Consider the following 14,659-nt stretch of genomic DNA (forward strand, 5'->3'; position numbering starts at 1 on the left):
ACGTTAACAACTCCTGCGCAGAAGACGAGGTCTCGCGTGGGTGGATGTGAAGGCAGAACGTTCGTCATGAGATGTGGCCCTCAGTGAAGGACTCTGCAGAGCAACTGACAAAGCAGGGGGGCGGAGCAGGTGGGGGCCAGGGGCAGGATGTGGGGGAGGAGGGCATCTTTCACATTGACGCGACACCATTGCCCTGACTCCTGTTCCCCCCGGGCCATTCTGTGGGCCCCACTTGGAGCCGGCAGCTGGCACAGATGTGAGACATGGAGGTGGCAGCGGCTGCCTGCTCCTCACGCTCTCCGCATTCCTCTAAAAGCAGGCAGTTTAGCCACCATCTGTATAGATGAGATTTATTAAAGCCGGGATACGGAGCTGAAGCGTGGAGGCTTGCAGCAGCGAAAACACCATTACGGCACGGCAGAGTCCCCCTCCCACGCCCAGCACCCACCCCCCAGAAAACCACGACAAGGCCAGAATCCTCAATTGCACTGGTCAATTTCATATGCAGCCTCGTGTTTTATGGAGCAGAGAGATGCTGGTCTGGGCTGCCCTATTTGGAGAACCTTTTGGGAGTGGGTGGACTTTGAGCTGTGTGGGGAAGTCAGCTTCTGGGGCATGAGGAGCAACTGCAGGTGGAGCAGCAGTGTGAGGAGCGACAGCAGGAGTAGTGGCAGTGTAATGAGTGATGACAGAAACAGCGGCAATGTGATGAGCGACAGCAGGAAAAGCAGCAGTGTGAGGAGCAACAGGAGGAGGAGCAGCAGTGTGAGGAGAGATGACAGGAAGAATGCAGGTGTGATGAGTGAAGGCAGGAGGAGCAGCAGTGTAAGGAGTGATGGCAGGAGGAACAGCAGTGTGAAGAGTGATGGCAGCAGGAGCGCCAGTGTGAGGAGTGATGGCAGGAGGAACAGCAGTGTGAAGAGTGATGGCAGCAGGAGCGGCAGTGTGAGGAGTAATGGCAGGAAGAGCAGCAGTGTGATGAGCGATGGCAGGAGGAGCAGCAATGTGAGGAGCAATGGCAGGAGGAACAGCAGTGTGATGAGTGAAGGCAGGAGGAGCGGCAGTGTGAGGAGTGATGGCAGGAAGAGCAGCAATGTGAAGAGTGATGGCCACAGGAGTGGCGGTGTGAGGAGTAATGGCAGGAAGAGCAGCAGTGTGAAGAGTGATGACAGCAGGAGCGCCAGTGTGAGGAGCGATTTCAGCAGGAGCGGCAGTGTGAGGAGTGATGACAGCAGGAGCGGCGGTGTGAGGAGTGATGGCAGAAGGAACGGCAGTGTGAGGAGTGATGGCAGGAAGAGCAGCAGTGTGAAGAGTGATGGCCGCAGGAGTGGCGGTGTGAGGAGTAATGGCAGGAAGAGCGACAGTGTGAAGAGTGATGACAGCAGGAGCGCCAGTGTGAGGAGCGATTTCAGCAGGAGCGGCAGTGTGAAGAGTGATGGCCGCAGGAGTGGCGGTGTCAGGAGTAATAGCAGAAGGAATGGCAGTGTGAGGAGCGATGTCAAGATGAGTTGGCAGTCTGAGGAAGAACAGTGTGAGGAGCAATGGCGGGAGGGGCAACAGTGTCAGGAGTGACTGTAGGAGGAGTATTAGCTAGAGGAGCAACAGCAGGAGGAGCAGCAGCTAGAGGAGTAACGGCAAGAGAATTTAGTGTTTCCTAAAGCCACCTCAGGCCCTCCACCCCAAAACAGGGGGGAAGAATGGACACAACCTTAAAGAAGGGAGACCTTCACCCTCTGTGTCTCAGAAGCTTCTAGAAATCCTGTGTTAAGTACATGTTCCACAAGGGTCATGAGAGGAGATACTGTTAATGTGAACGTGTATGGGGGGGGTTGCAGGGGATGGGAGGAAATTACCCACAGCTGGATGCAGATCTAAGCACAACATAGAGGTTTGTAGAGGACGCACTGAGAGAGGCCCCTTGTGAGTCTGACATGAGCATCAGTGATGCCTGGTCCTCCGCTAATGAAGAGAGTTCCCAGGTCTGTAGCTATCAGAAGCAGCAGGAGAGCGCTGAGTGTCTGCGGGAGAGTGGAAGGTTCCAGGCTGTACCGAGTCCTGTTCTGCCATGGCTGTCTACACGCGGACCCAACAAACAGACTGCCATTATGATTCCTCACCGGCACCAGCAAAGACCAGACATCCAGCACCTATGCAGAAAATGGCGGAGCTTAAGGCAGAGAATTCCATGGCTGACACGACTGAAAGAAGAATTTACATCAGATGTAAGCCAGGTCAGTTGCAGCCAGGGATCCGTTTTTCAGATGAGGGCCCAGATATACCCAGAACACTCCAGGAATGCTGATGGCATAAAGGAGAACAGCGATTCCCAACCCGATCCTCGGGACCCCACAGACACTCCACGTTTTTACTTCCTCCCAGCTCCACGTCAGACTATCTGCAGGTCCCCGAGGATCAGATTGGGAAACACCGAATTAGAACGATGGATCCCCATCTTCCATATTACACATTTAGGAATGTTACTTAAGAGGCTCAAACTGCCAGTTATGAGTTCACTGCGGGTGTTCAGCTGTTTCACTGCATTGTCAGGGTGTTTGGGTAGAATTCTGACAGAGAGGAAACATCCTCTGATCTTCCCAAGGTCCGAACCACTCGGGCATCTAATAAACATGAGTCCATTTTCTACTTAATAAATAAGGCTCATAAACAACCTCAATCAATCACAACCCACAATTAATTTTCAGGTATGAAATGCACAATGTCTTAAAACTGAATTATGGGTAAGCCGTGTGCACTGGGTCCCAAGCATCCCTGCCTTGATTCCGACAACAAGAAGGGCAGAGAAACCATACAAAATGGACAAAAATCTCCATTTACATTTCATTATAAACACCGCAGGGAGACAATCCCCCTTTCTTCTTTTCTGTTATTGGGGATATTTAAAAATGATGGCCTTTGCTGTGTCTCTGTGGAGGATTTAGATCTCCCTATATTGGCATTAATATTGTTTGTCAAAGTAATGGCGTCCTTTGGACGGCACAGAGAGCAGGGTGGCACTTCGAGGTTCAGGGATTTTGTATAATACATCAATCCGGGCCACACGCAGCCTATTATCTGCACAGGTCTCACAGCTGATATACAGCTACGATGCTGAAGGTCAGCCTGACAGCATCATCAGTTTGAAATAACCAGCGTCCTGGAGGTCCACGCCGGGGGGGGGGGGGGGGGAGGGGGGGGGGGAGGGGGGGGGGAGGGGGGTTTATCCAAAAAAGCATGTAACTCCTGAAGAACAGGATTAACTTTTCATTCCCATTTTTCCAAGCACGCGCTTCAAGGATAATGCTTCATCTTAATTGTCTCTTTTACCGTGTAATTCCTAAATTCCCAGGGTGTCTCACTACCACACTGTACATTTATAGACAAATATACTAGATCAATAATTCCGCATCGGACATGCATACAGAAAAGGCACGAGAAATGACTTCACACTAATACAATAATCCACAAACCAGAATTCTTCTAACATTCTGTTTAGTCTCACTGCTGAGATTAAACATTCATTTCAAATCCCAGCCACAAGTAGCAAGTATTCCCCGCTCCTTCCAATCAATATGAATGCTTAATCTTTTAATTAGGATTAATTGAGACAGGCAACAGATATAAATGCCTTGCCTGTTGAGCACAGAAACTGGTCTTTGAAGTCAGAGATAAACAAATGTAATTATGTGGTGAGAAAACATGTTAGCAAAACGATGTAGCCTATGGGGGTCCAGGCCCTGGCACGCGGATCACACCCCCCTCCATACATCGTAGAGCCTTTCGCTCATAGACAGTCAGGTCACCTCAAGTTCAGCTCCAGCATTCAGCTCGTCATACTACTCAGGTCATAACTTGATATTCATACCTCCATATCTCCAGACACCAAATGATCAGACGTTTGCAACAAACACTCCAAACTTAATAAGCATCTGTCATACTTTATCAAAAAATTATGTTTCAAATGGCCATTTCCAAATGACAGAAAACCAATCACTGGCTCTAATATATTCATGCCCTTTAGAAATATATTAGTTTTATGCAGATGTGCAGATAGCATTTCCTACAGACATACATGTGTATATGCATATACAGTATAGGATATATATAGGTGTTTTATTTATATGTTTCCTTAGTTTTTTTCTTCATGTTGTAGAGCAGCATTGAGCTGAGGACCAGATAAACGGCACGCTGTCATTACGGGTGACGTCATACGAGGGGCTGTGTTCTGACCCTAACCCGCTCCCATGTCAGCACAGAGCCCTCAGGCTGGGACTGCAGCCCCAGGTCACCCCCAGGTCACCCCGAGGTCGGCCACGTGAATGTGCACTGACAGACACCTCAGCACCGACCCAAAACCTCCTGGCAATCCAAAACATGTGGGCTTCGACCCCATGTTGCTTTATGTCTTTATGTCCCAGTCTGGTCCTCGGGGACCCGGAGTGGGTCCACATTTTTGCTCCCTCCCCTCTCCCGCTAGAAGCAAAAACGTGGACTGCCTGTGAGTGTCCGAGAACCTGATTAGGAAACACTGCCTCTTGTCATTGCAAAGAGCTATTTTCAGCCTCTCACTGTGAGTGCCTGCCCCCCCCCCCCCCACTAGTGGGAGTCGGTGCAGACACACACACACACAGATTCCGTAACGCTCGGCAGAACAGAGCCAGCTTTGTAAAATGACGAATCCTCAAACATGCTGCTTCTCATGTTAGAAACCTGCTTGTTTAATACATCTGGTATGACTCATTTCCGACGCATTAACCGATATATAAAATACACTCCGGTGAGAATTAAAAGTAAACTCTGAAGACATTCGGCCACAAATCTCTCCCCTGCTTCCATCCAGCTTATTGGGTACGGCAAAAAATAACGAATGACTCAGTGATCTCCTACGAGTCCGTTTGTGTTTCCTGCTGGTAAATTATCTGGAAGTACAGTAATATAAACGAGGACTCAAATGTCAGAGCGGAAATCATACATTCACAGCCCAGCGCCTCCAACAACAAATTTTTCCAGACAATGCTGGTCTGGTGTCGCTGAAACAGATTAATACTCAGCACTGAATTACACAGAATATAAATCCTGAAGCCAGGAGCCTGAAAGATTCTGTCAGCAAAGAGTTTAGCTGACTCCTTTTCCTGTAACTGTTTGTCTGCCAGCTTCTCTGGATGTGCCTGTTCCTACTCATTCCCGGCCAAATTGGCTGTGCGTTTAAGGCTTTGGGCGTGACAGCCGGAGACAGGCCAAGGACGAGGTCCAAGCGTGCCTTCAGAAGGACAGGCGAGCTCCTGATGGGAGAGCTCTGAGGACGGCAGGCAGAGACTAGGGACTGAACGGTCGTGGTTTGACAGCACATCTCTGTGTGGGTGGAGCCTGGAACTTTGGCATGGTAATATCTTCTTAAGGTAGGAGGTAGGGCAAGGATAGTCTTATGTCTGCCCTGGTCCATCTCCACCCACCTAGGCAGGGATAGTCTTATGCCTGCCCTGGTCCATCTCCACCCACATAGGCAAGGATAGTCTTATGTCTGCCCTGGTCCATCTCCACCCACCTAGGCAGGGATAGTCTTATGCCTGCCCTGGTCCATCTCCACCCACATAGGCAAGGATAGTCTTATGTCTGCCCTGGTCCATCTCCACCCACCGAGGCAGGGATAGTCTTATGCCTGCCCTGGTCCATCTCCCCCCACCTAGGCAAGGATAGTCTTATGCCTGCCCTGGTCCATCTCCACCCACATAGGCAAGGATAGTCTTATGCCTGCCCTGGTCCATCTCCACCCACATAGGCAAGGATAGTCTTATTTCTGCCCTGGTCCATCTCCCCCCACCTAGGCAAGGATAGTCTTATGCCTGCCCTGGTCCATCTCAACCCACATAGGCAAGGATAGTCTTATGCCTGCCCTGGTCCATCTCCACCCACATAGGCAAGGATAGTCTTATGTCTGTCTTGGTCCATCTCCCCCCACCTAGGCAAGGATAGTCTTATGCCTGCCCTGGTCCATCTCCCCCCACCTAGGCAAGGATAGTCTTATGTCTGCCCTGGTCCATCTCCACCCACTGAGGCAGGGAAAGTATTATGTCTGCCCTGGTCCATCTCCCCCCACCTAGGCAAGGATAGTCTTATGTCTGCCCTGGTCCATCTCCCCCCACCTAGGCAAGGATAGTCTTATGTCTGCCCTGGTCCATCTCCCCCCACCTAGGCAAGGATAGTCTTATGTCTGCCCTGGTCCATCTCCACCCACATAGGCAAGGATAGTCTTATGTCTCCCTTGGTCCATCTCCCCCCACCTAGGCAAGGATAGTCTTATGCCTGCCCTGGTCCATCTCCACTCACATAGGCAAGGATAGTCTTATGCCTGCCTTGGTCCATCTCCACCCACATAGGCAAGGATAGTCTTATGTCTGCCCTGGTCCATCTCCACCCACATAGGCAAGGATAGTCTTATGTCTGCCCTGGTCCATCTCCACCCACATAGGCAAGGATAGTTTTATGTCTGCCCTGGTCTATCTCCACCCACCTAGGCAGGGAGAGTATTATGCCTGCCCTGGTCCATCTCCACCCACCTAGGCAGGGAGAATTATTTCATTTGGATGCTATCACACCTAGGCTACCAAACTGACACACTGACATTGATATCATATACTGATACTGACAACAATACTAACACTGATAACATATATTGACACTGATATCATACACTTACACTGATATCATAAACTGACACTGATAACACACAGTGACTCTGATATCATATACTGACACTGATATCATACACTTACACTGATATCATAAACTGACACTGATAACACACAGTGACTCTGATATCATATACTGACACTGATATCATACTGATACTCATATCTTACACTGACAATGACAATACTAATATCACACACCGACACTGATATAACATACTGCTGTACCTGGCGGTTATAAATCTTAAGAAATCTGGGATGGAATCTTAAAATGGCAATTTGCATAATAACATTATAATTTTTTTATGTTGTTCAGTTGCTTGTCTTCAATAGTTAAATTGTTAAATTGAACAGAGTTTGCAGCTTGGAATCGAGAAAAAAGTGAGAAAGAATGAGGCGTGTGCAGGCTGATGGTGCAGGACGACATGGGGAGGAAGCCGTACATCAGCCGTCAGGTCTGCTATAAATCCACCCACCCCCCGTGAGCCTGTGACGGCCAAACCGCTGGCCCATCATCGGCTCTGCCGCAGTGCAAACATTTATCTCCACTCACAGCTGCTGACAGGACGGGTATTGGCACAGGACCCTCAAGCAGACGCCATCTATGCTGTAGACAATACCTTTCAGAGATAAATCGACAGCATCTCAACAGTGCCAAAGTACTCCCATTGGATGCAGTGCTGCACGTGGCGCTGGACAATCACACGTCCCAAAACACACACCGACACAACAGTGCGTGTGCGTGACACGCAGTGTAAATTTGTTCAGATCCCTGCTATTTTGCCACATACACAGTGTCCTACCATGGTAAGAGTGTTATTAGAGCCCCAGAATGGGCTGGCGGGGCAGTGGCGTCCTCCACAACGTTTCCTGATGGATCGAGCAGCTCATTCCACAAGCTCATGACCAGAGGACGACCATAACTTTATGACCCTGAAACATGACTGGTGAAAGAGAAAACAATCCAGGCCCAGGGACATGGATCACAGGGACAAACTGCACAGCATTTATATGTTTAGCAGATGCCATCCATCCATCCATCCATTTTCTCTAACCACTTGGCCCACGCAGGGTCCGGCGCCTATCCCGAAAACTACGGGCACAAGGCAGGTTACAACCCTGGATGGGGTGCCAACTCATCGCATTTATTTAGCAAATGTTTCAGTGTAAGGAGAGCAAGGTCAGACAATGTCCCTGGTGCAGCTGGGCTTAAGGGGCCTGTTCTGGGGCCCGATGGTGGGCTTCTGCTGGGGTTAAGCAGCTTGTTCTGGGACCCGATGGTAACCGCACTCTGCTGGGGTTAAGGGGCCTGTTCTGGGGCCCGATGGTGACCTCACTCTGCTGGGGTTAAGGTGCCTGTTCTGGGGCCCGATGGTGACCTCATTCTTCTGGGGTTAAGGGGCCAGTTCTGGGGCCCGATGGTGACCTCACTCTGCTGGGGTTAAGGGGCCTGTTCTGGGGCCCGATGGTGACCTCACTCTGCTGGGGTTAAGGGGCCTGTTCTGGGGCCCAATGGTGACCTCACTCTTCTGGGGTTAAGGGGCCTGTTCTGGGGCCCCATGGTGACCTCACTCTGCTGGGGTTAAGGGGCCTGTTCTGGGGCCCAATGGTGACCTCACTCTTCTGGGGTTAAGGGGCCTGTTCTGGGGCCCCATGGTGACCTCACTCTGCTAGCCAAGGGATTTGAACTAGCAACCTACTGATCACCTTCTGAGTCCAAACCTGCAGAGCTGCACACCGTATGATTGATCAGGCACTGCCAACACTCCGAACCTATCTATGCTAAATTTATTGTGGAACAGACTGTTTAGACTGATATTGAAATGGACCTGAGATATCAATATAAAACTCAATGTGTGATATGGCCACATCTATTATATAATTGCAATGCAATAATTTACAGATTAGTCTCATTAAGATCCTAACTATGTGCAAGAGACGATGGAATAAGGGTTATATCGGTGTTCTGCATTTTTCATCAGGTTTGTAATTACTCAGAATGTTCCTCGCTCATAACGCCCCCAAACCATTCTCTTCGCTTTTCCATCTCTATTTCAGAGCGACTTCATTCCTCTGTGTGATTTTTGGCAGAAAGTACAGCCCATAAATTCTGTCTCATAGAGCCAGAGGTGACTGATGAATGACTGACAGTCGTTCTGAAGCCGTCATGTTTGGGTCACATGCTCCTCCAGGGCCCCCTGTGTCCTTCCGCATCATTAATGATGAGGCCCCCTCAGACCCCATAAATCTGCAGGTGGGGCACCTTGAAGATACTGAAGAACAGAACCTATATTCGCTGCAGGAACATTCCCAGCATATCATCAGCTAAGACCAGCCATCAGACTACATGAATAAAAACAGTTAAAAATCCTGAACAGCTTAATTCTCTATTAGGAAGCATAATTTTTCAATGAAATGGCACACAGGCCTTTGACAGTACTGAGATGTATCTGAAAGCCACTGGCTTGAAGCTGCAGAAGATGAGCCATCTGGACCTCACACAGATCCCGTCCTCACCGGGACGGTCAAAATTAATCGATCGATCAAAGTGACATTCAGTGTAGCTCACTGGCATTGAGTTTCCTGGCAAATCTCTTAAAATAAATCAAACTAATTAGGCAATATGGCTGCAAAAGACCCCCCCCCCCCAAGGAGCACTGCTGTAATGTAATACCAGTAAATATACAGGTACAATCAGACATACAGCATAACATCATCGGTGCCCTGATCATTTCTTATGTTTCTTCAGAGTACAATCAACATCAGAGTACAATGGTGCGATTTCCAGGCTTGGGGGTACAGTCAGACTGACTGTGCGATTTCCAGGCTTGGGGGTACAGTCAGACTGATAATGCAATTTTCCAGCTCAGGGGTACAGTTAAACTGATGGTGCAATTTCCCAGTGAGGGGGACTGATGTCATACACTTACACTGATATCATAAACTGACACTGATAACACACAGTGACTCTGATATCATATACTGACACTGATATCAGTGAGGGGGACTCACCCAGATGTTACCGTCCTGCTGATATGGCTTCCAGTTCCTTCCTGTGTCGCTGTAGAGCAGTCGGTATTGCGTCGTCCAGTCAGAGCTGCTGTACCTGCCCTGCGTTGCTATGGCAGTGATCTGCTTCCTGCCACCCAGGTCCACTTGCAGCCACTGGTAATGGTCATTATCCAGCGGGGACCAGCCTCCTGCCCCTGACCAGAGGAGAAAGATAAAATCACACATGTCAGTTGTGTCCTCAAGACGAGACAGCTTGAGCGGGACAAGGCTTCCCAAACTGTCCTGACAGCCAGACAGCTTGAGCGGGACAAGGCTGCCCAAACTGTCCTCACAGCCAGACAGCCTGAGCGCTACAAGGCTTCCCAAACTGTCCTCACAGCCAGACAGTTTGAGTGGGACAAGGCTGCCCAAACTGTCCTCACAGCCAGACAGCCTCAGCGGGACAAGGCTGCCCAAACTGTCCTCACAGCCAGACAGCCTGAGTGGGACAAGGCTGCCCAAACTGTCCTCACAGCCAGACAATTTGAGTGGGACAAGGCTGCCCAAACTGTCCTCACAGCCATACAGCTTGAGCGGGACAAGGCTGCCCAAACTGTCCTCACAGCCAGACAGCCTGAGCGGGACAAGGCTGCCCAAACTGTCCTCACAGCCAGACAGCTTGAGTGGGACAAGGCTGCCCAAACTGTCCTCACAGCCAGACAGCCTGAGTGGGACAAGGCTGCCCAAACTGTCCTCACAGCCAGACAGCCTGAGCGCTACAAGGCTTCCCAAACTGTCCTCACAGCCAGACAGCCTGAGCGCTACAAGGCTTCCCAAACTGTCCTTACAGCCAGACAGCCTGAGCGGGACAAGGCTTCCCAAACTGTCCTCACAGCCAGACAATTTGAGTGGGACAAGGCTGCCCAAACTGTCCTCACAGCCAGACAGCCTCAGCTGGACAAGGCTGCTTAAACTGTCCTCACAGCCAGACAGCCACAGCAGGACAAGGCTGCCCAAACTGTCCTCACAGCCAGACAGCCTCAGCTGGACAAGGCTGCCCAAACTGTCCTCACAGCCAGACAGCCACAGCGGGACAAGGCTGCCCAAACTGTCCTCACAGCCAGACAGCCACAGCGGGACAAGGCTGCCCAAACTGTCCTCACAGCCAGACAGCCACAGCGGGACAAGGTTGCCCAAACTGTCCTCACAGCCAGACAGCCACAGCGGGACAAGGCTGCCCAAACTGTCCTCACAGCGCCCTGAGCTTGGGACAGAATCACTGAGCTCTGCTATTACACGATAAGGTCGAGGTGTATTTCCCATCATCAGTATAGTAATCATGTGTGTTTACATTCCAGCTTCACTGACAGCAGAAAGAACCAGTTGGGCAAGACTTTAATAACAATCAAACATTCAAAAATTAAAGACCTGAGGCAAAGCGAATCACGTCCCACTGGGTTTGTATGGAGAATACACGGCCATGACGATGAGGGGATTGTTTACTGTCAATCGAAGTGACTGCGAGGCAATCTGAAAAATTATACCACCATGAAAATATAATCTCTGCCTACAGTACAAATCTATTTCTTGGAGATTAGATGACAAATTGGTTTTTAAGTGCAGGGAGTTAATTGATATGCTTCTGCCTGTGCCCTCACTGCAGTAAGGAGACCTTAAATCGGTTAGGACCATTTTCTTATGATGTTTAGGAACAAAGTAGGATGAGGAGGTAAATGGTATCGATTGATTAGCAGGCATATCAGAAGCAGGGAAATCCAGCATAATCCAATTAGCCGGTCACAGGAGCTGCAGCCCAAACTGATACATACAGGATATCGCGGCGGAATCGATACCAGCAAATGGCGGCTGGGAACGTGATTCCAGAAATATGCAGGGGGTGCGGGGGTAGACGATCAAAGCACACTGAAGTGTGCGGGGGGGGTCTGAGGGGGATTGGCAATCATACCACACTCGGGGGTGGGGGAGGGTCTAAGGGGGCAGGTGATCACACCGCAGTGGGGGGTGGAGTGGGGGGGGATGTCTGAAGGGCAAATGATCGCACCACACGGAGGGGTGCGGGGGGGGGGGTCTGAGGGGGCAGAAGAGTACACCACACTGGGGGGGGTTTAGGGTGGGGGGTCTGAGGGGGCAAAAGATCACACCACAGGGGGTGCACGGGGGGATTCCCATCCAACTCCAGCCAGTGGAAAAAAACGCACAGGGGCGGATCAGAGGAGAGGTGAGCGAGGGAGAGAGATGGGACAGAGGGGCTCTGGGGAGCTGAAATGAATCCACACGGCCGCGAGGGAGAGAGACGGGACAGAGGGGCTCTGGGGAGCTGAAATGAATCCACACGGCCGCGAGGGAGAGAGACGGGACAGAGGGGCTCTGGGGAGCTGAAATGAATCCACACGGCCGCGAGGGAGAGAGACGGGACAGAGGGGCTCTGGGGAGCTGAAATGAATCCACACGGCCGCGAGGGAGAGGGACGGGACAGCGGGGCTCTGGGGAGCTGAAATGAATCCACACGGCCGCGAGGGAGAGAGAGACGAGACAGCGGGGCTCTGGGGAGCTGAAATGAATCCACACGGCCGCGAGGGAGAGAGAGACGAGACAGCGGGGCTCTGGGGAGCTGAAATGAATCCACACGGCCGCGAGGGAGAGAGACGGGACAGCGGGGCTCTGGGGAGCTGAAATGAATCCACACGGCCGCGAGGGAGAGGGACGGGACAGCGGGGCTCTGGGGAGCTGAAATGAATCCACACGGCCGCGAGGGAGAGAGAGACGAGACAGCGGGGCTCTGGGGAGCTGAAATGAATCCACACGGCCGCGAGGGAGAGAGACGGGACAGCGGGGCTCTGGGGAGCTGAAATGAATCCACACAGCCGCGAGGGAGAGAGACGGGACAGCGGGGCTCTGGGGAGCTGAAATGAATCCACACGGCCGCGAGGGAGAGAGACGGGACAGCGGGGCTCTGGGGAGCTGAAATGAATCCACACGACCGCGGGGGAGAGAGACGGGACAGCGGGGCTCTGGGGAGCTGAAATGAATCCACACGGCCGCGAGGGAGAGAGACGGGACAGCGGGGCTCTGGGGAGCTGAAATGAATCCACACAGCCGCGAGGGAGAGAGACGGCTGCCAAAGCTTCCCTCTGTCACCAGGCTGACAAAGGTGAGGAAACATTGAAATAAACAGGCATCATGTCATGGCTGCAGCAGCCTGCTTCCTGCCTGCCTGCCTGAGCTGTCTGTAGGTGACCTCATGAACCAGCGAGGTCTGATCTGCTTCCCGGCCTGTCACACCCGACTCCGAATCCGACACAAAAGCATTTTAGGAGGCAGGGGTACCCAGGGATATGCTTCACATGTGGACGATTCGATCATGTCCCAGACTCATGAGGTTCAACTGTTTGTTGAGGGAAAATGCAATAGATTTATAATACAGATCAAGTCAAACTGTTAGTTACTAAAGGTATGATTTCCTATTGATCTGGAATATAGAACTGTTCAAAATGAGCACAAAGTACTTATGTATGTTAAGGATGCATACATGCAATGTCACACCTGAAAACATTCTCCTAAAGCTGAGGAGAAGGATGTGTGATTACTGAAGCACCAGCATCTCCAAACGTGTGGTCCTTAAGGTGGATGTGTAATTAATGAAGCAACAGCACCTCCATACATGTGATCCTTGTGGAGGATGTGTAATTAATGAAGCACCAGCACCTCCAAACGTGTGATCCTTGTGGAGGATGTGTAATTAATGAAGCACCAGCACCTCCAAACGTGTGATCCTTGTGGAGGATGTGTAATTAATGAAGCACCAGCACCTCCAAACGTGTGATCCTTGTGGAGGATGTGTAATCAATGAAGCACCAGCACCTCCAAACTTGTGATCCTTGTGGAGGATGTGTAATTAATGAAGCACCAGCATCTCCAAACGTGTGATCCTTGTGGAGGATGTGTAATTAATGAAGCACCAGCACCTCCAAACGTGTGATCCTTGTGGAGGATGTGTAAGTAATGAAGCACCAGCACCTCCAAACATGTGATCCTTGTGGAGGATGTGTAATTAATGAAGCACCAGCACCTCCAAACATGTGATCCTTGTGGAGGATGTGTAATTAATGAAGCACCAGCACCTCTAAACATGTGCTCCATAAGGAAGATGTGTAATTAATGAAGTACCAACACCTCCAAACGTATGATCTCTGAGGAGGATGTGTAATTAATGCAGCATCAGCACCTCCAATTGTGCGTTCCTTGTGACACTAAATTTGTCACTGCATACGTCATGCGCTGCAGAATCGTATGCTTTGTATCCTAAGAAGTTTCTTCAGCACAGTGAGTGATTATTACCATCCCACGATTTATTCCCATTGGGATGCATTACCTTGAACGGCACACGATACATGCTGACCTTCTGCAGCAGCATGCTGCTAAGAACACAGCCAACATGCACTGACAAGAGGGCTGTTTGTGTTTCAAACATTAAATACTATCGTTGTGGGAGAACGGATACGTGTCCTCAGATGCACTGAATCCCCTATTCACACACCAGGTAAACTACAGATGACAGTACAAAAGAGGCCTACTTAGGAAATGCTACGCACGGTCTAGCCGTCTGCCTGTGGAACTGTTGCCTCCCACTGTAATGGTGAAGTCTTTGTGTTTCAATAATGAGGCTCAACTTTGACAGAAAAACAAGGCCATTTAAAAAAACAAGAAAGAAGAAGTTTTATTTAGAATTAGGACATGAGATGATTCTGATACCATGATTTTCAAGAAGGTTCCAGACCTTCAAGCGTACATAGGACAAAGAGGTAAAGGAGAGCTGCAGAAAGTATGGGCTGTTTGTCAATCATCACAATGTCAAACTACAGTGCTCCGACATTCTACCAGGCCCAAAATACTGGAATATATACACAGAGGCTGTTGCTGTCATCCATGGGAGGAGATCCACAGAGGGTGCAGCTTCCAGC

The 14,659-nt window shown here is 50.4% G+C and overlaps 1 protein-coding gene across 2 annotated transcripts in view; it reads right to left on the reverse strand.

Moving 5' to 3' along the window:
* Nucleotides 1-14,659, reverse strand: part of LOC125725372 (contactin-associated protein-like 2) — a 256,318-nt gene that overhangs the window by 131,284 nt on the left and 110,375 nt on the right. For both annotated transcript variants that reach the window (XM_049002234.1, XM_049002235.1), the window contains exon 3: nt 9,699-9,892. In XM_049002234.1, the coding sequence (XP_048858191.1) occupies nt 9,699-9,892 (194 nt within the window). The remainder of the gene's footprint in view (nt 1-9,698; nt 9,893-14,659) is intronic.

Source organism: Brienomyrus brachyistius, unplaced genomic scaffold (genome assembly GCF_023856365.1).
Source record: "Brienomyrus brachyistius isolate T26 unplaced genomic scaffold, BBRACH_0.4 scaffold65, whole genome shotgun sequence".
Classification (NCBI taxonomy): Eukaryota; Metazoa; Chordata; class Actinopteri; order Osteoglossiformes; family Mormyridae; genus Brienomyrus; species Brienomyrus brachyistius.